The sequence below is a fragment of the Argiope bruennichi genome, chromosome 1 (genome assembly GCF_947563725.1).
Source record: "Argiope bruennichi chromosome 1, qqArgBrue1.1, whole genome shotgun sequence".
Taxonomy (NCBI): domain Eukaryota; kingdom Metazoa; phylum Arthropoda; class Arachnida; order Araneae; family Araneidae; genus Argiope; species Argiope bruennichi.
Window position 1 is genome coordinate 121493477 of NC_079151.1, and position 25223 is coordinate 121518699.

The 25223-nt window shown below is 27.2% G+C and overlaps 1 protein-coding gene across 1 annotated transcript in view; it reads right to left on the reverse strand.

Moving 5' to 3' along the window:
• Positions 1-24206, reverse strand: part of LOC129971323 (uncharacterized) — a 202564-nt gene extending 178358 nt beyond the window's left edge. The window contains exon 1 of the mRNA XM_056084961.1: positions 23922-24206. Coding sequence (XP_055940936.1) covers positions 23922-24183 — 262 coding nt within the window. The 5' untranslated portion in view covers positions 24184-24206. The remainder of the gene's footprint in view (positions 1-23921) is intronic.
• Between the last annotated feature and the right edge of the window lie 1017 nt (positions 24207-25223).

Sequence of the window (25223 nt, forward strand, 5' to 3'; positions counted from 1 at the left end):
AATTGTGAAATTATTGTCAGAAATGAAAGATCAAAACTAAACACACACGTACAAAAAAAAAAGTTTTTGAAGTTTTTATTTACTGCTTTTTTAATATTTGCTATCATAATTTTGACTTCATATTAATTATATATTTTTATCTGCCTGTTAATGACTTAATTGCTGAGTGTGCTCAAAAATATTATTAATTAAAATATTGTCATTAAATGAAGTTATCAAATTTTATTAGATACTAGCCGCTTTTTGCGACCAGCTGGTTCTTCGTGATTAATAATTGCAACAAATTTCAATTAAAGCTTTTATGCGTGTATGTGATTTAATGGCTTCTTCAATAGAATGTAATTTTGATAGACATCTTATTTTATAAGTTTTGCGCCATTCTATTCATTGTGTCTTGCATTACTCTTGTTTTCTGTTCATATCTTTATTCATCCAATTATATCACTGAAACTAGAAACAGTGTTTAAAAATGGACGCACTTTTCACAGTTGTTTGTTTCTGAGATTAAACATTAGCTGCAAATGCGGCAAAATTTCAAAATTTTTATTGAAAGCTTGCTTTATACTGAAATCTAATTTAACATAGAAAAATAAGCCAAGATGAATTATTAATAGCCATAATGAAAATGATTTTAGTTTTATTTCATTAATGAATTACATTGTTATAAAATGTGCTTAAAATATTTTTTTTAGAAAATAATTAAAAATAAAAAAAAATTACAGGGAAAAGAAATATGTTACATTGAAAAGATAATTTTTTGAACTTAAAAAAAAAAATGATGTAAAATTCATCTCATTTTATTATTATTTTTGTAGTGCAATTTTTTTGGAAGTAATCATGGAATACAGCAAAATTCCTCTTAATTAAAAAAAAGATCTAAAAATTCTAATCAAAATTTCAAAAAAAATCGATATTTTCTCATCAAATTATATGTGTGTGACAAATTTGACAAGTAATTGAAATACGCACGCATACAATGATGAACTACTAGGCACATGGAAACTCATAAGTTTATTATGTGTATCTACTAGAAAAAAAAAGCATAAAAATATATATGCATTTATATATAAATTGTTGAACCTTCCCTGAGTTGGATTTGGCGTGAAATTTCACGAGAAGAATTAATTTAATAACTCATGTCGCGCATTTAACATCGACAACCCCCACACCCAATATGAATAAGAGCTTTTGCAAATAGTTAGAAGTAGTCCATTGAATGTTTCCTTTCTTTAAAACATGTTTTTTTTAAATGTTACATCAATAGATTGAAATTTTTAAATTATTATTTCTAAATTCCTCCTAAATTTGTTCGAAAAGAGATTATAAAATTTTTAACAGATTTTTACAATTTTATGATGAATTTTTTTTAAATCAATTATTTTAATAGGATAATATTTTCTTAGAATTGAAATAGAACATGCACAAAAATTATTTCTTTTCTGAAATTATTATTTTATTGCCAAAATTTTTAGAAAATATATAATATCCTAAAAATATTGTATGTATAGTCTAAAAATTATATAAAACTCAGTGAAAGAAGAAGAAAAAAAAAAAAAAAAAATGGGATTTACGTTATAAGTTTTCATGACCATTATAATTTGAATGCTGTTTTTTTTCCCATTTTTTTTCCCCGTCTCATTATCAATTTATAAAATCGGAAAGTTAATGCATCTAGAACCGTGATATAAAACATCCCGAGCATTCCGTACCTGATATGTGGGAAGGATGGTGGTGGTGGGAACTTAAGCCCTTTTTTTTTCCATTTTCTGGCAACAAATTTTCTACACTTCAATGTTGGTACTGAATTTTAACGAGCAGGCAGTTTCAGACAAGAAAGAGATTAGTCTGGAAAGAGCTTAATTCTAAAATCTGAAAGAAGGGATTTTTTTTTTTTTTTTGGATAGTTATTTTCCGATTTTGAATGATAAGCGAATAAATAATTTTTTGCAAGGCAGAAATGATTTTTGTTTAAAGGAAAAATTGTGAAGTCTGCCTTTTTAGATGAATTAAGCATCAAATCAAATTATTTATATGAATCCTGAATTTTTCTTAGCATTAATAGGAATGCTCTTCAAGCAGAATGTTGCAGTTTTGGCTACCATACAATGGGAAATTATCTCTCAGTTGAACAAAGATAATAGGAATACTCTTCAAGTAGAATATTGCATTTTTGGATAACCATACAATGTGAATTAATTTTATCTCTCAGTTAAATAAAGATAATTATTGATCAATGCTATTTCAAAAAAGACTGCACATTACTTGACGATGTTATTTGCAAAAGCATACTCTCATTAAGATTTTATTTTATAAAGAGTTTTATAAAGTAAGTTGAGCAATTGGATATTTGAAATTGATGTTTCTTTTCAATCTTTCTTTGATGTTACTATATAAAATTTAAAGTACTCGAAATCTAGTCTTCATCGTTTCTGCATATTTTACTTCCTTTTTTAAAAAGGATTAAAGGAATGCATCAACTACCTGTTGAAGGTGTTGCAATGTAGACAAATCTTTTTGCATAGTGCATTTTTAAAAAAAAACCTTTTGTTTAAATTTTTATTCTGTAATTAAATTTTTCATGCTAAATGCTATATTTAATTTTTCATTTATACTGTAGGAGTGAACATAAATATTCAATTCTAGAGTTTTATATCATTTTTAATTCCAAACGTTTTAAATTTTAATTTGTTGACTTAGTATTATATTTTAGATGTTCTAGAAAGATATATAAACATTTATTGCTTTCTTACTCAAAGACGAAATTCAAAGAAAAGTTAAATTATAATAAAAATTTCAAAATAAATTAATATAAATATTTATTAGAAACTAAGAATTGAAACAGTTTAATTCTAAAATTTGAATGAAGAGAAAAATTTTGAACTGAAAAATAAATATTAAAAGGCTGAACGAAATTTAAATCTTGTTGATGAAAGCTTTGCTTGTTCTTGAAATAACTTCAATTTTTTAATTGTAAAAACAATTATTCATTTGCGATACCTGATTGAATTTTAAAATTTAACGAAGCAGTATTTTTCACATTCTTAGAGAATGCATGATTGACTGATATATATTTTATATCACTTAAAAATATTTAGAATAACTTTCCGTTTTTCTTTGTACATTCTTACATTGTTTCTCTTTGTATATAGATTTTTTTTTATGAGCTGCGCATTTTACTCGCTCTAAACTTTTAAAATTTTCTTCTGTCTTTTTATTTCCTAACTGTATGCAACTATTAGTCTTATCACAGTGGCAATGCATTTTTTTTCCGTCTTGGCCAAACTTTCTCATCGCGCTGGGTGCTTACATAGCATCCAGAGAGGAAGAAAATGAACCTTCTCTCCTCTTGCTCTCCCACCCTCCTACCACCCCTATTTCACAGCGAATAAATATGTAACGTGGCTTCGTTAATAATTCAGCTTTAGAGCGTCCTTTGCTGCACTATTTCTCGTTTTTCTACGCTCTTCAGGTGACGTGAAGGATCGATGTTTAAAATAAATAAGAAAGGAAGTAAAAGAAGGAAAAAAAGCATATATAAAGTTGGAAAAAGAGAGAGAGAGAAGAAAAAAGACAAAAAGGAAAAAAAGAAGAGAAAAAAAAAATGACGATGGCCCATACGAAAGGACCTTCATCTCAAGAGCCGCTTTCAGCATGGATATGTATGGGGCTGTACATGTGTTTCAGAAGGGGAGAGGAGGAGGGGGTATGAATTCCCTTCTGGTCTATCTACGTGTGCTGCATTGCTTGCATTTTAAGCGCTGGTCTTTCCAGTGCCCACCTCCCTTTCTTTTCAAATGGATTCGTCTTCTTTCCTACTTTTTTTATTAGTATTTTTTAAGGATATATATTAAATTTCCGGAGCTCTGCTAGTTGCTGAGCGGAGTTTTTTGCCCCCCGATGTGAAGTCTTCCCTTTCTAAAATTGTTTGTATCTATTTTTTTTTCCTCTTTTTATTTCATCGCCCAAGGCCCTCGTTTTATGGTCTGAAATATAATTTTGTCCACTATATCGGTTTATTTGCTTACTATGTTCTGTGAGTACATATTGTGTGTATACGGAATCAGCACTTGGGAAATTTATTTCTATTTGGTTGCTCGGTAAATGGAGTCGCATTCTGAATGTTAATTTGAGCATTCTTTAGTAATAATTTATCGTACTTGTTTTTTAAGAAAACATATACAGCTTATTTGGATCGAATTTTTAAAACCTAGGTAGAAATTTAAAATTTCTTTTCTTACAATCTTCCTGTACTTGAAAATTCTTTTCTTTTCTTTCTTTCTTTTCTTTTTTTTTTTTTTTTTTTTACTAGACATGAAATTCGTCGATGGAAAATCTTTTTATCGTTGTTCTTTAAATATTTTTAAAAAAAAGCAATTACAATTTATTGAAACAGATTTTTTTTTTATATTACCTACTTAAAGCCCGAACTCATTAAGTCATATTTTATCTTGTTTTATACATGTCAATTTTATTAAGTTTTACAATGGTAAAAGAAGAAAAACTGAATTTTTCTACATCTAATATAGAATATTTCTAACTTTTTTTTTCAATTATAGTATGAACTTCTAATTGTACTTTCTGACTTAATGCTGAAAAAAAAAATCAGAAATATTTTTTCCTAATTAATAAGAACTCAGTTTTTCCCTCCTTGCGAAACTTAGAAAATTCAGATATGTGGTGTTTCTTGTTAAGCGGCGATTTCCATTTTTTGAATTCAAAATTACTTTTACTTTAAGCGAAATCTAATATTTATCAGTTTATTATTTTTTTGATCGTTATTCGGATAAATCTAATTGCTGTTATTTAAACGACACAAAAGTAAAATTTTACTTATTTAATCAAAGAACTTTTGCCAATTGCATATAAATTGTGCAAATCATTTTTATCTACTATACAAATAATAATTATTGTTTTGAATAAAGTTGGTATTAAACAATTAGTATTGAAGTTGATTAGTGTAAACGGGAAAAATCTCTCTGTTTTTGAAAAAACATCTTATTGTAAGGATCAATATTGCTTGAGATTTTGCTGCTGGAACAAAATGGCTAACAAATTTCTGGGTGATGACGGTAAAATACTTCAAATTTGGAAAGAAAACGATTATTTAAATTTTGGGAACTACCTGGAGATTTGAAGCGGAAAAAAGGGTTAAAAGAAAAAAACATCTCTCTCTCTTTCAGTATTTATGTTTTTTTTATTATATTTTTTTATATATATAAAAGACACCGAAAATTAGCCTTCAGTTATATCAGAAATAGCTCAACTGGATCTCAGTTAATTGAAAAAAAATATGGACAGATGAATCTTGTTACCCTTTGTTTTGTATTGACAGGCGGGGAAATGTTGACGTCAATCCTATACTACAATGGATTCCTTCCGTATTGTGAACACATTTCAAAGTTCTAGTTGAAGTTTATTCTATGAGATGTATTATGTTATTTTGTGATTTTTCTTAGCAATTATAGTATGCTGTATGTCTGCTAAAAATTCATTGACTATTTTTGGTGATCCTACATTTTGGTAATCCTACAATGCTATATTTAATTTTTGTATAAGACATATTCTTTAGGAACGATTCTTCCTTTGTTCATCTAATAAAAATTTATCTAGTGCATGAAGGTTGAGTCTTCTGAGCATAATATTGAGTTTGTTATATTATTTAGGAGGGGGAAAATGAAATTCAAGAACATTTTAACATATTAATAAATTTTTTAAAGAGTTCTATATTTTAAAAAAAAATCATTTCGTCAATAGTGTTGTTCTGTGCTATTCCATTATTCAGTAACTGAAGGCTCAGCTGTGTTGTTTTTAATATTTCACAGGACTTTCAGTCGATGCTTAGTTAAACTAACCTATAATTCGGTGTACAAAAGTCCCATATAAAAATGAATCAAAATTGCTCATGTGAATATTGATTTATTCATTTGAAATACTTTTTTTAAATCTGCTTGCTATTTTAAGAAAACATTATAATGGGAATTATGAATAAATAATAAAAAAAATTGCTTATTAAATATGCTTGTTTTATTTGAGTAATTTTTTTTCAGCTTACAAAATATTATTCAAATTTTTGTAGATTTAAACATTTAATTTCTTTAATTAATACAAAATATAAAGTTAAACCTATTCAGTCTTAGTGTTAAATCCTAAATTTAACTAATTTTACTTTCATTTTGGTGATTCGTTTTGAGTAGGCCTCAGTGTAATTACTTTCAAAGGAATGTAGAGATAGCTATTTAAATTGCTATTCATTTTAAATTTGTATGTGAATTTTGAAATTTACAACTAGATGAAACTCTTGAAAAATTTAATTATTAATGATGATTTTTTTTGTATCTCATAAAATTTTTTGTTTTGATAAATTATTTCTTAAATTCTTATATAACTGCTTCAATTCTTTTGTTGATCAACAATCCAAGTACTTATTTAATTTTTATTTAGTTAACTTTCGTCTGATTTGCTACTTAAAATATCAGAATTTTTTTTTTCAAATTTACTTTATATATTGTAATTTAGTCGAAATTATACATTTTGTTCCTTTAATAAATTTTACTTTTTGATAAGAATTCTAAAATTGATAACATAGAATATTTAAAGAATTAATATTTTAATTCTTTTCTGGACCGTTTTAAAAGTAAAAGAATAACAATTCATCTTGCTTAATATATAACATATTTTTCATGTAAATTTCATACTAGTTTCTAGACTTCAGACTTATAGCTTTTCTTCTTACGTAAGTCCATAATTATTGAATTTGCTTTACGACTGCAATTTAATCACTCATATTTACTCTCGCTTTTTAACTTTATAAAGACAATTTATAAGCTTAGAAAATAGTAATTTTGTTTGAAATAACTCAGTACATTGTATTAAATAACAATGAAGCACGTAAAGTAATTCTATTAAGAATTAATTAAGTTTTCCCCAAATCTAAAAATTGAACTTTTAATCATAATATCTTAGAGGAAGCCAAAGCAGTGAAGAAATGGATACAATTGAGAGGAAGGATTTTGAACAATGAAATAAGCAATTCTAGAGAGATAAATATTTTGTTTCTACATCCACAAGTGCATAAATATGGTTTCTCAAAAATATTTCATCAACTTAAGATAGAAGCTTAAGAGGAAATTCATCTCAAATATTTCCAACAGTTGTTGAAGATAGATTAATTAATTCGTTTCTTTTTTCCTCAAAATATTCAAACATTTATTTTGGAATTTTTACAGTATCTTTCAATGTAGGGCAAAATACGGATTACACATTTTTATTTTAGTTATAATTTAAATTTTCGACTAATTTTATTTAGAGATAAATTATTTAAGATACACTTCGAACAAACTGTTTTTCTCATAATGGTTATATATATATATATATATATATATATATATATATATATATATATATATATATATATATATATATATATATATATAATCAAAGAACGTGGATATAAAAAGTGGAAATGGGAAATTTGAAATGTTTTTTTTGATGGAAAAGTTGCAAAAGATAGAAAAGATGAAAAATTATAATTTATAATGAAATAAGAAAAAAAAATTTAAAAACCTGATGTTTTTTTACATTTGGTTCTCAGAGGATGATCGTTCGGTGCATTTCTTTTAAAATATCACAGTTTTTCTGTGTAATTAAAATTTTTTATTTAATTTAGTATAGATTTATATTTTGATTTTGAAGTTATGTTACGAACTTTTTAATTAATTTAATCGAATATAAGTAATTGTAATTGATAAAAAATAAATATAAAATTAGAAGCAAAATAATCGAAAATGTTGGTATACACTGAACTGAAAAAAATATTGAATGCTGCATTTATATTGAATGTTTAAGATATATCATTATATCTAGATAGTTTGAATCATATATATATATATTTATAATGCATATAATCAAAGAACGTGGACATAAAGGTAGAAATACATCCAGAGTCGTAAGTGCTAAAATCACCGCCTGTTCGAGCTAGCGTAACCAAATCCGTATATTAGCGAAAGCAGCACTCTTCCAACACGTTGTTCGTGTGACCTCTTTTTCGCGCCTTTCCCTTTTCTATTTTTTTTCCACCCATCCTCTGTTCTCCCGACTCTCCCCATGTCGTTCATTCTTTTTATTGTTATTATCAACTCTGCCTATCTTTTTCCAGACCAGCAGAGGAAGTAGGTTAGCTTTCTGCGAGCGAAAGAGACACAGACTGTCTCCTCTTCCCATCTCACATAGAAAAAAGAAAATAATAATAATAATAATCTCACTAGAAAAATAAAGAAAACACGACGAAATAATAATAAAATCATCGTATGAAATGAGAGAGAAAAGATTCATTTTTTTAAAAAGCAATGTTTCATTTATTTATTTCCCCTGATGGTTTCTCTTCTGACAGATTAAGAAATGGAACGGTCTTTCTCCCTTGTGCTGTGTGGTTTGCTGCTATTTTTATTATCTACTCGAGTGAGGGCAAAAGCGTCTTTAAATGAATGATGGGGGAGGGGAAAACGTAATGTTTGTGGAGAAATCGCCTGATTTGCGGAATGTGACGCGTTTCGTCGAGTATTATTTACTTTTGAGACAAGGGGGAGGGAAGTTTTTCGTTTCTGTATTGGTGAAAAGGGACGGCCAATAAAAGAAATGTAATAAGTGGGAAGTAATATGGTTCTCTCGTTCCTGGAGACATTCAGTCGCGTGTTTCAAAGTTTCCTTCACTTTTTTCACGCGATTGGTTCTGACAAGAATGTTAACGCGTTTCCTTTTATGAAACCTTTATGGCAGTTCCATTGTATTACTTCATCGGAAATAAAATAATAGAGAAAGATTTGTTTTTGCCATTTTGCAGTTTTAAATCAAAATCCTGACGTTTAAAAGATATTTCTTTTCATATCCATTTCAGTGATAGGTTTGAGAAAAATTGCATTATTTTACCCTCTATTCCCTTTTTAAAAAGAATTCCAGAAATCATATATAGATATCTAACATTTCTGTTAAATTTGAGTAGTCCCTTCTTTCTTCCTTTTACATTTTTTTTTCAACACTTTCAATACTTAAGCCGATAATTTGTGTCTGAAATAATTTTTATTTAAGTTTAAAATGCCGTTTTCAACACTTTAGTTTTTTCAATGGAAACATTATTTCATATTTTATAGTTTTTGTGAACATCAAAAGAACTGTGTTCAACTTCATTTAAGAAATAATGCACTTTTTGTTCATTTTAGTTATGAATAAAATTTGTGGACAATTTTGTAGTTTGTTGGATAGTTGCGGAATTCATCTGTTTCAAAGTATCGAAATTGATGAAAAAGATGCAATTACATTTCTACTTTTAAATTTGCATGGACTTACATAGAACGAACGATGTTTCTTCTACAGATATTTTCAATATTTTATTTGACATTAACCATGTGTTACGAAATTAAACTTATATACAGGGTGTCTCTGAATTCAGGTTCCAAACTTTAAGGATAGGTAAAATACCTATAAAGAAGCGCTTTTTGTATAAATATGGATTCGGAAATGAAAAGTTTTGGTGCAAAGCAAAAATGTTGTGGAAAGGAAAAGAAAGCTGTTTACTTATATAACATTACAATAAGTGCACAAATGTGCCACCACTAGCGTCGATATAGGGCTGGTATCCTAACAAATTATTGGCATACTCTTTGGATGCCAATATGTTATTTCATGAGCAGTTGCAGCAGTAACTGAAGGTTTTGAGTTGAAGTTCTTATCAGAGTCAGTTGAATCTCTTAGACTCTACATTTTTTACCTCACTTGTACTTACTGACACTTACTTTTTCCGCCTACCCTGTTACCCTACCATACCTTCCGACCTCATATTGCTGTATAAAAAGTGCTTCTTTATACGCATTTTACCTATCCTTAAAGTTTGGCGCATGAATTTAGGGACATCCTCTATAGTGAATGATAAAAAAAATAATAGGAAGGATAAAATAGGAATAGTATAAGAATAAATATAAAACACAGTATAATATAATAAGTAGGATTAGTATATAAATATAATAAGAACTCGGAATAAGTTCCAAAGTAGACCAAAGAGGGGATAGAATTTAAAAAAATATATGCGAGGGAAAAATGGATGTAGCGATTCAAGTAAACCAGTTTTGCATTATGAATGTCCCAAATATTCTGTGATGTGAAAAATGAATAAGAAAATTATATTAATTTTCTTGAAAGTCCTATTGTATTGGTCATGATAAAGTTTATTATTTCAAAGTGGCATTTTCATTTCATTTTTTTTTTTTTATTTCTGATATCTTTTATTACAGATTACCTTCTTTAATATATCGCTAGTCGGGAAGTCATTTATTGTCGGTCTCGGTGCATTCTTTTTCACTTCGAATCTTAAATCTTTATAACGTCGGAATTTTTCGACAGTGCATTATCGAAAACGATTACAGATATAATTTTAAGGATATTAATTTAGTCCACAGTGGTTTCAGCAAAACTCAAAATCAAATGTCACGTTAATTGAAATTAACAGAATTTTTTTACCAAAAGAATTAAAATCTGAGCATTTATTTGCAAATTTTCTTAAAGAGAAAGAAAACACATTATAGGCTGTTGCAATAAAAAAATCATTTTAATTTCTATCTATAAAAAAATGGTTTAAAAATCCTCAGTATATACAGGTGTAGATAGATCTTATAATAATTATGTACGATCTATATATAGATAGATACATAGATCTATATATAGATAGATACATACATGGAATATATAATGTTTATGTAAGAAGTTTTAAAAAGTATGTTAATAATTATTGCAAAAAATATTGTACTTATCATTGCATTTTGTCCAACCAATAAAAACAATTTGCATTTTTTTTATATGTACTAAAATTTTGTTTATATTATTCGAAATTATAAATAGAATCATGCACATAAATGTTTACAAAACTTTTTGAGAACATGGCTTATATTATTATTTTTTAAATCGTTTTCGTGGCCATATTATATGAGAACAGTGTTTTCAACAATATATTAGAGAGGTTATCACCGCATGAAAATATGAAATAAAAATAAAATCAATGAAAACTTATTTTCAATAAAAGAAAAACTTTTTTTTTGAAATTTTTTTTAAGCATTTAGACGTGAAAAGATTTCAAGAAGTAAAGTGTCTTGTAGATTTAATAGAAAATTATCACTGCGATTTCCTATTAATCAGATAAGAAATTATCATCAGATTTAATATTTCACTGTGAAACTCAATATAAATTTTAAAGAAGTTTTCAGGATATATAAAAAAATTAAGGTAAAATAAAACAAGAGAACATTTTTTAAGGAAAACCAAAATAAGTGGTCTTTCCGAAAATTTCCTGTATACTCTCTAGTAAATATGCTTGTATATTATTAACTGCATAATAATATTTAGGAATAATAATTATTGGCATTGGAGAGTACAAAAAAAAAAGCCAGAGAAATTATAAATCAGCATAGTAGCATGCAATCTTTAGTTATTAATCACTGGAATGTGTTTATTACACAAGCACCAGGACACCGAATGTATATTTTGGACGCCATTTCTCCGACCGATAAAACCGAAATTTGACAGAAAGCTATAAATGCTACCACAAATTTTATGTAATTATTGCGTTTTAAGTTATCGTATTTAGATTCTGCAAAAGTACAGATCGACTGATGATCAATTCCCCCTAACAGATTCTAAATTCGGTTGGTATCTGCTCTTTAAATGTTAAATCTGCTTACCAAATTTATCTGTCTAGCTCTATTTCTTTTGTAGTTATCGTGCTGTGTTCCGATAGCCGAGCAGGCTGATTTTCTCTGAATGTATTTTTGAAAAACTTTGATAGAAATCTATTAGTTTAGTGTAAGTACTACAAACGAAATTTCATCCGTCTAGCTGAAAGAAATTTTGGGTTATAGTGTTCATAAACAGACCTACATAATTCTATATATATTCGAACTAATGGAGATCGGAAGCGTCGAATTAATCGGGAAATGTTTATGCCGACATCAAATCCTTACTTCTAAATTTGCATTGTAAAAATGGTTTTTCAAATTTTGTTGGCATTTGACAGATTGGAAAAAAAAAAAAAAAAAAAAAAGATCTGTTACCACATTTCCAACTTTTATTCGAAAAACATGCATTCATTTAAGTTCTCTCTATTATCTTTTATTACAAAGAAAAAAAAATATAAGATATGAAACTGTGCTCAAAAAGTTAAGCTCTCGCTTTCTTTAATGCACATGGAAATTTTAAGGCCAACTCCAGCTACTATAAATTGTCTGTTAACCTTGTTCTACTTGATATATGCCTAATGGTGGTGCCTTACAAGCTGATAATTCATCGAACTACCTGACACTTGTGCAGAAATCTGATATAAAGAGCATGTTTTTGATTTCCATCTTATCGATTGGCCTTCAAAGCATTCTCCATCTTCCCCCCGATTCCCTAAGCGGCCATGAATACTACTATAGAACACTTAAGGGGTACATTACTGTGACATCAGGTGTTTCGGAGTGTCTTGTCTTTGAAGGTCGTAAAGCGAACATCCATTCTTAACTTCCTGTTTCTTATAACAGTGCTATCTGCCATGATTTATGATTGTAGCATTAAGAGGAAAACAAAACCTTGTAGTTTTGTAGGAAGCAAAACGTGAGGATGGTTTATTTATATTAATATTTTTTTTTTGATGTAACAGAAGCAATTTTTCTCTTATTGTTTATGTAGTGTATTTTTTAGCATAATTTATTTTGCATTTACTAATTTGAATTAATTTTTCAATTATAATTATATTAATTTCATAAATAATTAATCTTTGTGAACATTTTGCTTATCTTGGTATTTTGTGTGCTATGAGACTATATTTGTATATATTGGGAATATCTAAATTAAAAACTTAAAGTTTAATGAAATGATTTTGTAATATTAAACATAATTCTTTCCAACCTAATGATTAAGGAATGCTAAAATTGTAGATATTATGATTTATATATAATGTGTTATGATTTCAATGAATCACATTTTGTTTTTTCTTTAGAAAATGACTGAATAAATTAATTTTCAGTACTAATTAAATACAGATCTCTTACGGTGAATTTAAAATAACTCTATAATTATTGATCACTGAACTTTTAAATTTGAAAAGTGAAAATACACAGTTGATTAATTGTGACAAATATTTTTAGGACATCCCCTGACACCTCAAAAAATATGTAAAGAAAAATAATTTTTGAAAGAGCGTGTAGGGTAATTAGCGTAGTGGTTTTTAATTTAATATTAAAAGGTTCCAGACTCCATACTAGATTATATGAATGTTTTATATTCAATATTTCATGTTTTAATTTTGATATGAAAAAAATTATTATTTAATTAATTAATTTGTTATTAATTAATATGTTATAATAATAATATTAAATTTAAAGTATGATTCTCATTAAAATTTTATTCAAAATTTAATTTTATTGCTATGGAATATTATTATAAAAACATCATTACCTACTCTTAAATTTTGAACATCAAATGATACATAAGGAAATTTTTTTTCTCCATAAGCTTTCTAATATATTTCTGTTCTTTTAATTGAAAGTTCAGAACTAAGTTCTTAAAAATTTTTGAAGAAGAAGTCGCGAAGAAGAAGAATTAAGTTTGAAGAAGAAGAATTAAGTCGCGGGTTTTAGATATAATTTTCTGTCTAAGGGACATTTCAATTTTAATCCTCTCCTAATTAATTTTTAATGCAATAGATTTCCAAACAATTGGAGGAAAAGTAAATTTTGTTTCCCATTTTTCGTGTATTATATATATTCCTCTTTTGAGCTGATGCTTTTAAATGCGATGAAATAGCATTTCATCGATTCATTAAATGCTCAAAATAAATTTTATAAGCAAAGTTAATTCTTTTTATTAAATTTATATAAAGTTGCAAGTTTCTATGGGCTCAGTTATAAAACTAATGTTCTGAGATGTACATTAGTAAATACATTCAAAACAGTACGAAAATTGATACTTATTGATAATTTTTTTCCATTTTGTAAATTTTTTTTCAGGTGGATGGGGAATTAACATTAGAACTACTAGACTAGTTAAAATGACTGATTGATCTCTGGTAGATTCTATGTCTATGTCAATCTCTGGTAGTCTAGCAGTAAGCTTATTTCTCATTTCCCCGTTTTACTTAAATATTTGGGTAATAATTTTAGATATATAGGGATTATATGAATTTGAATCACGAACTCCATTTAATACTAGAATTTTTTTCTTGTCAGAAACTCGGTTAGAAAAGAATTTTGATCTATATGATTTTTTCCGTTAATGTAACGAGAAGTTGCAAAAGGAAGTCTATCAAATATATATCAATTAAAATGGGTTTTTTTGGAATTAACTGAAAATAAATTTGTTAAAAAGAAATTTTCTTTTCTTTACATAATATCAATTTTCAAGGCACTGTTACTTTTCTTCGTTGTTTTAATAATTTGATTGTTATTAAGTCTGTAAATTATCTATTATCCAGGTATTTTAAATTATCAATAAGTTTCTATCTCAAGTAACGAATAATAATTACGAATTTGTTTGTTTTTAGATGTTGTCCAAATTTTCATGGGGTTTTTTTTTTCTAATTTTCTTTTTGAATTTATAAATTTATATTTATATTACCATATGTTCTTAGGAAAGAATTTAAAGATTTTTTTTTGAATTAATAAGTTTATATTTGTATTGTCTTATGATTCTAGAAAGGAATTTAAAGATTTTTTTTGAATTAATAAGTTTATATTTGTATTGTCTTATGATTCTAGGAAGGAATTTAAAGATTCTTTTTAATTATAAAGTTTATATTTATATTGCCTTATAATTTTAGGAAGGAATTCAAAGATTTTTATTTTGTGAAATATATTATGAATTTGTAATGTTTACTGAATCGTGACTCATTTTGCATACGAAGAACTGTAGCCTCGAATCAAAAGATCTGAATATTTATGAAAGTTATTGGGGGTCTTTTTAATCCGAAAATAAAATATTTACATCTGGAAATAAAAATAGAAAACAGAACTTGAACACAAACTCTCTGACATGAAAATTAATCATTTTTGAAGTTTGTTATGAAAGATAAGCAAACATACTGATGTTTCTTTTCTTTCATAATGTCTCAGTAAATTATCGAACTGGATATAACTATAGTTTTTATTCAACTATGTTTTTCTTAATTGATGCAGAAAATTTCCTTAACTCTGATAAGCAGATTATAAAAAAATGTCTTGGCTTGAATGTGCTTAGATGTCTCGTCTATTTCCAGCATTATAATGGCCTTATAAGGGAACGTCAGGCTCTTTGAATAGCTATGCAATAATAATAATTAGTGAAAGCAAAGTAAATATTAATTTATGGGAAAACAAAAGGCAAATAGGTAATTTTTTTTGAAAAATATGATATTTTTGTAATCTAAGTAAAAGATGATCCAGGGATGCTTGGCGTTCCCTGATAATCTCTTTCTTAATTTTGCGTTTATAATAGATCAGCATCTTTTGTGAGATATTGCTTGGACTCTCCTGCCGGAATAATTTCAGGAAAGTGTGCCCAACTTTCCAATGAAATTTTGTATCACTATCCACGGGAGTGGCACTTGCCCCAATAATTCTTTAGTAATAATTAAGTGAAAAGGAATTATCCATATTTTTGCTATGCAGTTTATTTTCAAAATATGGAGAATGTGCATTATAAAAACCCATATTTGTTAGATTTTAGATTTCGTTATTACTTCTCTCTTTATATTTGTCTTTTATCTGTATCTACCCAGTCAGCTTTTGAATGCTTCTGTTTTAATATGTAAACATTTTTTCGCGGTTTTTTATTATTTTTTACAGTTTTTAACTCAATATTCAATGTTTATCATTATTAGATATTCAAAAATAGTTTAATGAGAGAATAGTGAATATTAAGTGATACTTCAAAGATTTTCCTGAAATTAATCACCCCCATATTCCTGGTAAACTAGTTGATTGCCAGTACACACACACACACATACACACACACACACACACACACACACACACACACACACACACACACACACACACACACACTTTAAAAAAATAGCCTACATAACCTTACTGTAAATTTTAAACGATTTTTAAAATTTACAATATGTATATATTTACAGGACTTCTAATTTAAGAATTACTTCCGGAACTAATCAGGATCAGTAAATCTAATGATGCCCTCATTGAAAATAAAATATTTAAAATTAAATATATTATCCCTCGTTGCTTATCAGCTGTATTCAATAACAACTCAAGTTCAGATAGCATGTATAAAGTGACCAGTGATCGCATGAACTTGGGATAGTGTTTATTTCTTTGCGGCCTAATTACTTTAGTTTTAAAAACGTTGAAACGTTGCGTTGAAAATCGAAATACTTACAACAATTTTTTTTAATTATATCAAATATTTTAAAATATATTTCCATCGTAATCCGAATTATTTATATTAATGCTATCTATATATGTTTCCAGTACTATCAATTTAAGCTCTCGTAGTGTAAGTCAAAGACGGGACGCATAAAATAGCATCTTCATATCTTAAGTTCCAAGGGCTTTGAACTTCTTTCTGCTACTTTTTTTTTCGGGTTCAAATACATACATTTTTTTCTATTCTTTAGCGTGTATGAAATAATAGAAAAAAAAAAAGAACTGGACAAATTAGTAATGACACACGAAAGGAAACTGAATAGCGTTTTGTAATGCATGCTTGATCTTTCATAATGGCGATTCCTATGACATCATAATGTCATAAACTTTCTAGGCAATATATCTTTGAATTGCATGTTATCGCATGTTATTGCATGTTAATTTTCTTCTTTACAATAATTCCTTTCCTTTAAATAGTTTCGTTATTTTTTGCATGTTTTCAAATATTTTTGCAGTTGCGATTTTTCTGGAAAAGAATTGATATAGAATAATTTCGCAATGGTACGTTTGAATAGAAAACTGTTTTACAGAAACCAAAGAATTTTCTTCTTCTTTTTTTTAATATTTGAAATTTGTTTTCTGTTTGTTTCATATTGAAATTATTTTATTCATATTAAGCTTAAAATATGTATTATATTTCCTATTTCATCTATGTTCTATTTATTTTTCGTTTCTGAATTTTCTTTGGAATTTATATATAATTATTGTGCAGTTTTTAATGCAATTTTTTCCCTTTATTTATTTATTTTTTTATGTTAACAAATTTTACGGAGAGATTAGATTTATAAAATTTGGAGTTTCCATTGCAACAATGATTTAAAAATTTATTCTAATATTTTATTCGTTTTGCATTTTTGAGTAATTCATTTCGTTTTTTGTTGGAGAACGAGAAAGGAAGAAGTGTAGGGAGGCAATGGCAAACATATTCCACCAAATTAAATTTTAAATATTTTGCTCATAAATATATTTCTCATGCATAGTATTTTAGTGTTAAACAAGAATATTGTTTGTGACTACTGTGTATATATAAGACAATTTAATATAATAGTCATTAATGAGATAGTAGACATCATCTAATACATTGTATAAAAACTTAAATATTTGTCTTTCAAAAAAATAAATAAAATAATTGTTAATGAATGTAAATTACAGTAAGGTCTCCGCTATGCGGCATAATTAAAATTCTCTCCATATTTAAATGTGTAAAAACTTATTTTGAAAGAACTAAAAAGAAGAAGCAGCCATCAAGCAGTTTTTCATATATTGTACAAAAAAGTTATTTGACTTTGTTATCGAACAAACCTTTCAAGTAATATAATCAATCGACCATCAGTAATGCTTTTTGTTATGGATAAAGTATATGTTTTACTCTAATACCTTGTTCTTTTTATGGCTGTATTTATTAATATTGTAAATACGCATGTCTAATTCATTTCTGCATTTAATTTATCGTTATAAAATTTATCTTAAAAATATATTAATAAAAATAGATGAAAACTGAAAATAAATAAATAAATATTTTTATCGGAATTTTTTTTGTAACAAGTTTTTAAAACTTACATATCAAAATATTTGTAAACATTCCTTACGTACTGGCATGTATTCAGCTATAGGAATTTTTGAATAGCTTACAGTTTTTTTTTTTTTTTCTCTAAAAACTCCATGCAACTACTCGAAACATTTTGGAGTTTACTGTATCTTGATAATGCTTATTACATTGCATTTCATTTGTTACTGTAATATATAGGCCATATTTGTTTAAACACTCGCCATATTATAAGAAAAACACATTTTTATGGCACAAAAAAATTACTGACAACATGAACCAGCCATTATGGCCAAATATACTTTAAAGTTCTTAATTACATTTATAACTTAATGATAAAAGATTATCTTTCACCTTAAGTTTCGTTTGCTATGGTGTCAAAATTTCAAGGTCACACACCTGTTGGATTGATTGCCTGTACTCCAATTGTGAGTTCCATTTCTATTAGAATATTGAAACATCATACCAGACATCCTTAAATCCGAGCATCTGTATATGCCTGACAACATATATATCCTATTTCTTGCACTGTTACTGAAGAAATTGTTGACTTGAAAATCAAAATTTATTAAAGAATACTCCTTTGCAACGAGAATTTGAATAAAATTCTTCTGCATTAAATTTATCTATTATTTTATAGGAAGACTCATTTAGTAACAATGTAAGATTTCATTTAGGGAGGGTGGAATAAGATGACTTTAACAAATGTCACTTTTCTATGATGCTGAAAAGCGAGCGAGTGCCCTGCATGCTGCACTCTCTGTCAAAAATCTAGTAAATGAGGAGAGAAGCGCACGTTTCTCCTATGCTCAATCTCAAAACCCGTTCGTTGCGTTCTTCGACGCGCATGCTCTGATTATGTGTACGCGCCAGCCTCCCCCTACTTCTCTCTCGGAGAGACAGATCCTCATTTTCTTTTCACTCTCGCCGGGAGAGAGGGTGATAAAAAATTGCTTTCCTTACCTATTGTCGAAATGGTTGTAACCCACGCACACGTAGCTGTGTTGCTGTCGGTTATCGCCATCTATTGGATGTATTTGGAACTACCTCCGAAAACACGCAGCATTAATTTGTTATTAGTTAGTTCTATTTTGCGTTATCAAATATTGTGTTTTTTCAAATATTAATAAATATTTCTCGTTATTAAAAAAGAATTACGATGAATGTTTACATTTATTGATGCATTTTTATTTATGATTTTTTTAAATTTTTAGAATTATTTTATGTGTTTGATATTGACGATACTTAAAAGATCCCTCCGTCTCTTTTATAAATAATTTGAATGGATAGTTTCAGAATTATTTATTTGCGTAAAGATGAAAAAATTGAAGATTAAAAATGTTATTATTATTGAATTTTTGTAATATAATAGTGTTTTGTAATGAAGTTTCTGTAAGTAATTTGATAGAAAGTAATTTCATGTATTCACTTTATTCAAATAATTAAATATCGTAACACCACAATTTTATAAAATATTTAATAATTTTGTTTTAAAATTTATGGACTTCAACATATTCGAATTAAAGTTTCGCGAAGAATTAATGAACATAATAATTTGATTGTAAATGTTTAATGTTGCAATTCTCATAAAATTAATATCAATATGACAAAGTTTTAAAGAATATAATTTTTCCAGGTGTTGAATCTCGCTTTATAATTCTGACAGTTGATTTAATAATTTAATTTAATTTTTTTAACAATTTAGGAAAAAAATAATTGGGTATTTATTTTCATTTTCACATCTTTTTTATTTACTTGACAATAACTTCCAAAAATATTATTACACAAAAATGAATCTTAAACCATTTTAAAATTTTAGAAATTATCTTTTTTATGATAGCAATTTATTAGGATATTTTAGGCGAATGTTTTCTGAATTTTGTCATTTAATTTTGTGATTTTCTTCCATTGCTGAAGGCTAAAGGAAGAATAAATAATAAATAAATAAATAATAATAATACAATATTTCTAAATTTAGAAGATAGATGAACCAGATATTTAAGGTTTTAAGGGTGCTATGATTTTAGGAGACTGTCTAGAGTAGAAAGATTTATATACACAATAAATAAAATTTAAATAAGACAGTTAAAATAGCATGGCATTAGTGTCTAACAATTAAGCGGAATTATGGATATGAAGTAATATCTAACTGATTTATTGGAAATCAAGTATAACGAGTATTATTGTCGAATCAGCTGGTCGCCTGAGGCGACTAGCTAGCGATAAATATTTTATTGTAATGTTATTATATTGACGATGAAACTTATCTTGCATTTTCTCGTCCAGTATAAAGAATTAGATTCCTTTTAGTTAGTACATTCAGAATTATATGAATCGTACCTGTTATTTTCCCCCTCTCCCCAATTCCAATCTGAAATTCTTATGATTTAAATAGCATATGTTTTTTTATATATATATTCTTGTATTGTAAAATATTAATAGTGATTTTTTTTCCCTCTTTAGGTTGAATCATACCATGTTTGGATATAAAAGCTGGTAGTAAAAGTAAAAGCAGTTTTGGAGGAAATGAAGATTTCCAGCTGGTAATTTCTATTATTTCTTATTGATTTATAATTACATCGTAGTTAAATTCAATTTGTAGAAATTATGATTTTCATTGTCAACAAGAGAATAAGCATAGTTTGAACGATTAAAGTTAGTTACTGAATTCAGACCTTTAAAAAAATCGCAATGGATATTTTGCCTAAATAAGACTTTATAGCTTTCTTCAGTTTAAGGGTTTGAACCGCTTAACTTTTGCTACACATTTTTTAAAACAATTTTCAGTTGTCGTTGAATAACTCAGGAGAAAAGAGTGAAGGAAGGTAGGAGAAGTAGATAAAAGTAGTAAATTTAGATAAACTTGTAAGTGCTGAAAATATGCATAATTACACTGTTTTCGATTAATTGTAAAAAAATTTTCGACTGAGGGAACTCTTACAATCTTTTTTCTCATGTTAAGTTGTACTCTGAATTAAACAAAGTAATATATATATTATGAATTGGATATTTTTTTAATATTGAATTAAATTTCTTTTTTTTTCATTTTTACAACGTTTGTATGCATTATTATAGACAGGTAATGATAAACATCTTCTTTTATTAACAATCGACTTGTGATTTTTTTTAAAGAATTATCAAACCCTTCTAAACATTTTTTGTAACATCGTTTTTAATAAATGCTTGTTTCTTAAAGTCCGGAAAATAAAAGACAGTTGATTAACTATCGTATTGTTCTCGTATACATTTGAAATAATGTTTCATTTCAATTCCTTTTCATTTATTTCATTTTTTCATAAGCAGCAACAATAATTTTATGATACCTTAAAACTTTAAATCTAGGATTATAGAAGACAGCATTTTTTTTCTCATGTTCACACATATCTGCAGAGTTGGAATAATATAGGGATATTAGTCCATATTATTCAAGTTCTGCCCATTATTTTCCATTTAAAATAGAGCTAGATAATTGATAATAATTCTTATCACAAATTTATCCGAAAATGTGTAAGTATGTTCAAAGAACATAGAAATGCGGCTATAAAATTTGGAATAGTTCATAGAAATTTGCTCTGTATTTTTATTTAACATTCTCTGTATTTCCAGTTTATATATATATATATATATATATATATATATATATATATATATATATATATATATATATATATATATATATATCCCAGCGATTAATCTCAAATATTATAATGTGGTATGTAGAACTTTGGGAAGTCTTTTTAGTCCTAATTTTTTGCTTGATGATATAATTTACAGAAGACAAGAGACATTTTCAGAAATACTGTTAAATTATGACATAGTTGTCTATTTCGAATTTGCTTTATTCTTTTACGAGATGAAACATTATCATACAATATAAAGTATATTTTTAATAGCTTATTCACTCCTTCCTACCAAAAATATCTTAAAGTCTCGTTTTAAAACTGATAATTTATGTTGAATAATCTATATAATTTTGGAGTAACGTTTTAAAATCAATAATTTAGTTTGAAAATTTGGCAACGCACTTCATTGGTATTTGTTACAGTTTAAGATACTAAACAAATTTAAATCTGTTTGCAAATATTTACTTTTTATTTGAATTTTGCTTTTAATGATTAAATTTGCCACATATTTGCTTTTAATTTATCAACCAAGCAAATGCATTTAGAAATATTCATAATTATAACTGCAGAAAAAGAATAAAAAATAAACATGTATCCGGAAAAAAAGCTGCTCATTGATGATTGGTTTGAAATAGGCAGATGTTTCATAAAACACTTTTGAAGCATACAAATTTCGCAAATACAGAAGAAAGCAGTATGTAAAGGAGATTATCCATGTTTAATGGAGTAAAGTACTGCTTCGTGAACCATTACGTTGTATTTTTAATTGTATTGTGTTAAGTTCCATTAGTTTTTATTAAGTGCATTTCTTAGTTTTTGTTCCATTTAAAGTTTTTTTTTAATTATATGTCAGTGCGAATACTTTTAAAAGGAAGGATATTTATTTTATATAGAAAAATCTAATTAAACACGTTGAAGTTCGTGTTATTTGCATGAACAGATGCTTTTATGAAAGGATAAAAAAAAAACTATTACCATTTGAATTTTTATGTAAAGCGTGAGCTTTTATGAGTTAATGTAATTTTTTTCTTCAAAAAGAATAATAAATTTTCATTAAGATCAAGTCTATTCTTACCGAAAGCGCTCTGAGCTTCCCATTTAGAGATTTTTATATTATCTCAAATAATATTTTTTTCTAATTACTAAATAAGCAAACGAAAGTAAAAAAACTTGTTTCTTATTAATATCTGTTCTTTAGGTCAAATTACCAGCCTCTTTTATTGGCACCGTCTATTTTTAATTAGAATGTCCATAAATCAGTCCTTTATTGTCTAAATGAAGTGACGCTCTCTCCTTAAATAAGGAACTTGTATCTTGGAAATTTGAAACATGATTATATAAAACATGATTCTCAGTAAAATAGTCAGTCATATAGAAAAGACAACTAATGGGAATGAGAATTAATAGCATGTAATGCTTTTTACCTGCTAGAATAAACCTAAATGTAAAACAAAATTTTTATTAATTGTTAAGTTGCTAATTATTACGCCTGAAGTGCAATAAACACAACCTCCTGAAAAAAATTGGTTGTCGTTGTTGAAGAATATAATCAATTAAAACAATTATATTAGCATTTTATTTTCTTCGTTTTGATGCTTATGTAAAATCAATTATTGTTCAGTGTTTTACTTCCTTAACTGGTCGGTAAGAATGTATTTCTAATTTTTCTTTTCCTTATGGAATGTTAGAATTTTTGTTTTATAAAAGAATTACAGAATTGCTGAAATATGATATTAGTGCATTTGTGCATATTTTCTTTGATTTCATTTAAATTTATATTTGGTTCTGAACAATCACATGGGAGAAAAAAACTCTATTTTTAAGGTGAATTTAATAATTTCTTATATTGTGACATAATACCTTTTGGTTTTATTATCCGATTTCGATGAACTATATAAAATATAATATAATGTCTTATTGTGTAAAATAAATAAATAAAGTGAAAAAGTAAAATTAAAGCACAATTAAAGTAAAATAATAAGTTTGCTTTTACTGTCATATTTTCTCTAACGTTGATAAAAACCCCATTACATAATGACGAATTTATATATATATATTTTTTTTTTTTGAAAATTTGCCTTCGTACAAAATTGTATCGACAAAACCATGAAAGAGGATTTGTTTCAATCCATAACACAATCTTTTAAAGATATTTCCTAAGTGCTCTAAAAATGTTATATAAATAAAATAAAGTTTAAATTTTCATATTCAATACAGAAATATGAGCATGTCATACGCTTCGATAAATGGAATACCTTAATTTATGAATTCGAGTTAAGATTCATAAGCTCCTCAGCAGTACTTTCTTACCTTTCTGATTTCTGAGGATGGTTTCGAGGGATTGGCTGTTTCTGGAAAGGTCATCCGTCTCTTCTGTGGCAAGGGGCTGCCGTCGACCTTCGGGCTGAACTGACCTCCGTCCCAAGGGCAGACGGGCGTATCGAAGCAGATTTAAGTCACCTTGTTGTTGCTTTTCCCGGCTCCAAAAAGTCCCATAATCGAGCCGCTTTTTAATGGTGGAGTCAAGTACTGCAACCTCACTGGGTAGGTAATTTGCATCTCTTCCGAACATGTCACGAGACAGAAAAAAACACAAGTTCCTTTGCAGATAGTGTAAATAATAGGCATTACTGCGAAGTAATTGGCAATGTTTTTGAAAAATGGTATTTATTTGTTTCCGTTTATAACCAGAGAGAAGGTGTTGAATCCTATGCCCGTCTTCTTTTTCATTGGACTCGTCTTTCCGTAGGACAGAAGACGTTTCTTGTAAATTGTGTTTGCTTACGGTTAGGATCAGGATGCCCTTCTAGAACTAAATGATGGGAGATAAATCTTAGTTTAAACCTCTTAACAAAAATTAAATTCACGCCTTCGATAAATAACGATTCACATTTTGGGGACTTTGCATTTTGCAGTAACAATCAATCTATTTTTTAACGGTGGAATTATATATACGGTAAATCTATATCTCCTGCATTAAAAATAAATAAAATAAAAAATGAGGGTTTAAAAATTATTTTATTAAGAATAATCTTTTACCTTTGGATGAAGCATGGGTTTTCTTTGCATCAAAATTGAATTATTGAAAAGATTTTGTGTTATATAATACTTGTGCAACATTAGGAATGTGTACGATTCATTTAATGTATATAGTGCTCATAATCACTAATCCATGTGAAAGGTTCTGAAAATATAACTGGAGCTATTTTCAAATGAAGGATATTTCAACAATATTCAATATTTTTTTTTAATCCATTTTATTTGAAGTTATATCTTGCTAATGAATCTTTAAAAGGAAGAAGGAAATTATCATTAATTTTATAATTTATCACTGGAAAGATTCATTCATACGGATTATGTGAGATTATTTTTTTTTCTAATTTGTGTAAATTGAGAGTAATATTTATTTAAGTAATATAACAAAAATTTTCATTGCAGTATTGAGCTTCATTACGAAAATTTTATTGTTGATACGGCACAGTCGTTCTTATATATGTTTTTTCCCCCATTTTCTGCTTTGACTGCTCTTTTATATTTTTTAAAATTGTGGCCTAGTAAAAAAAAATCTAATCATCATGAGCCGAATTTTAAATATTTTTGCCCATTTAAATA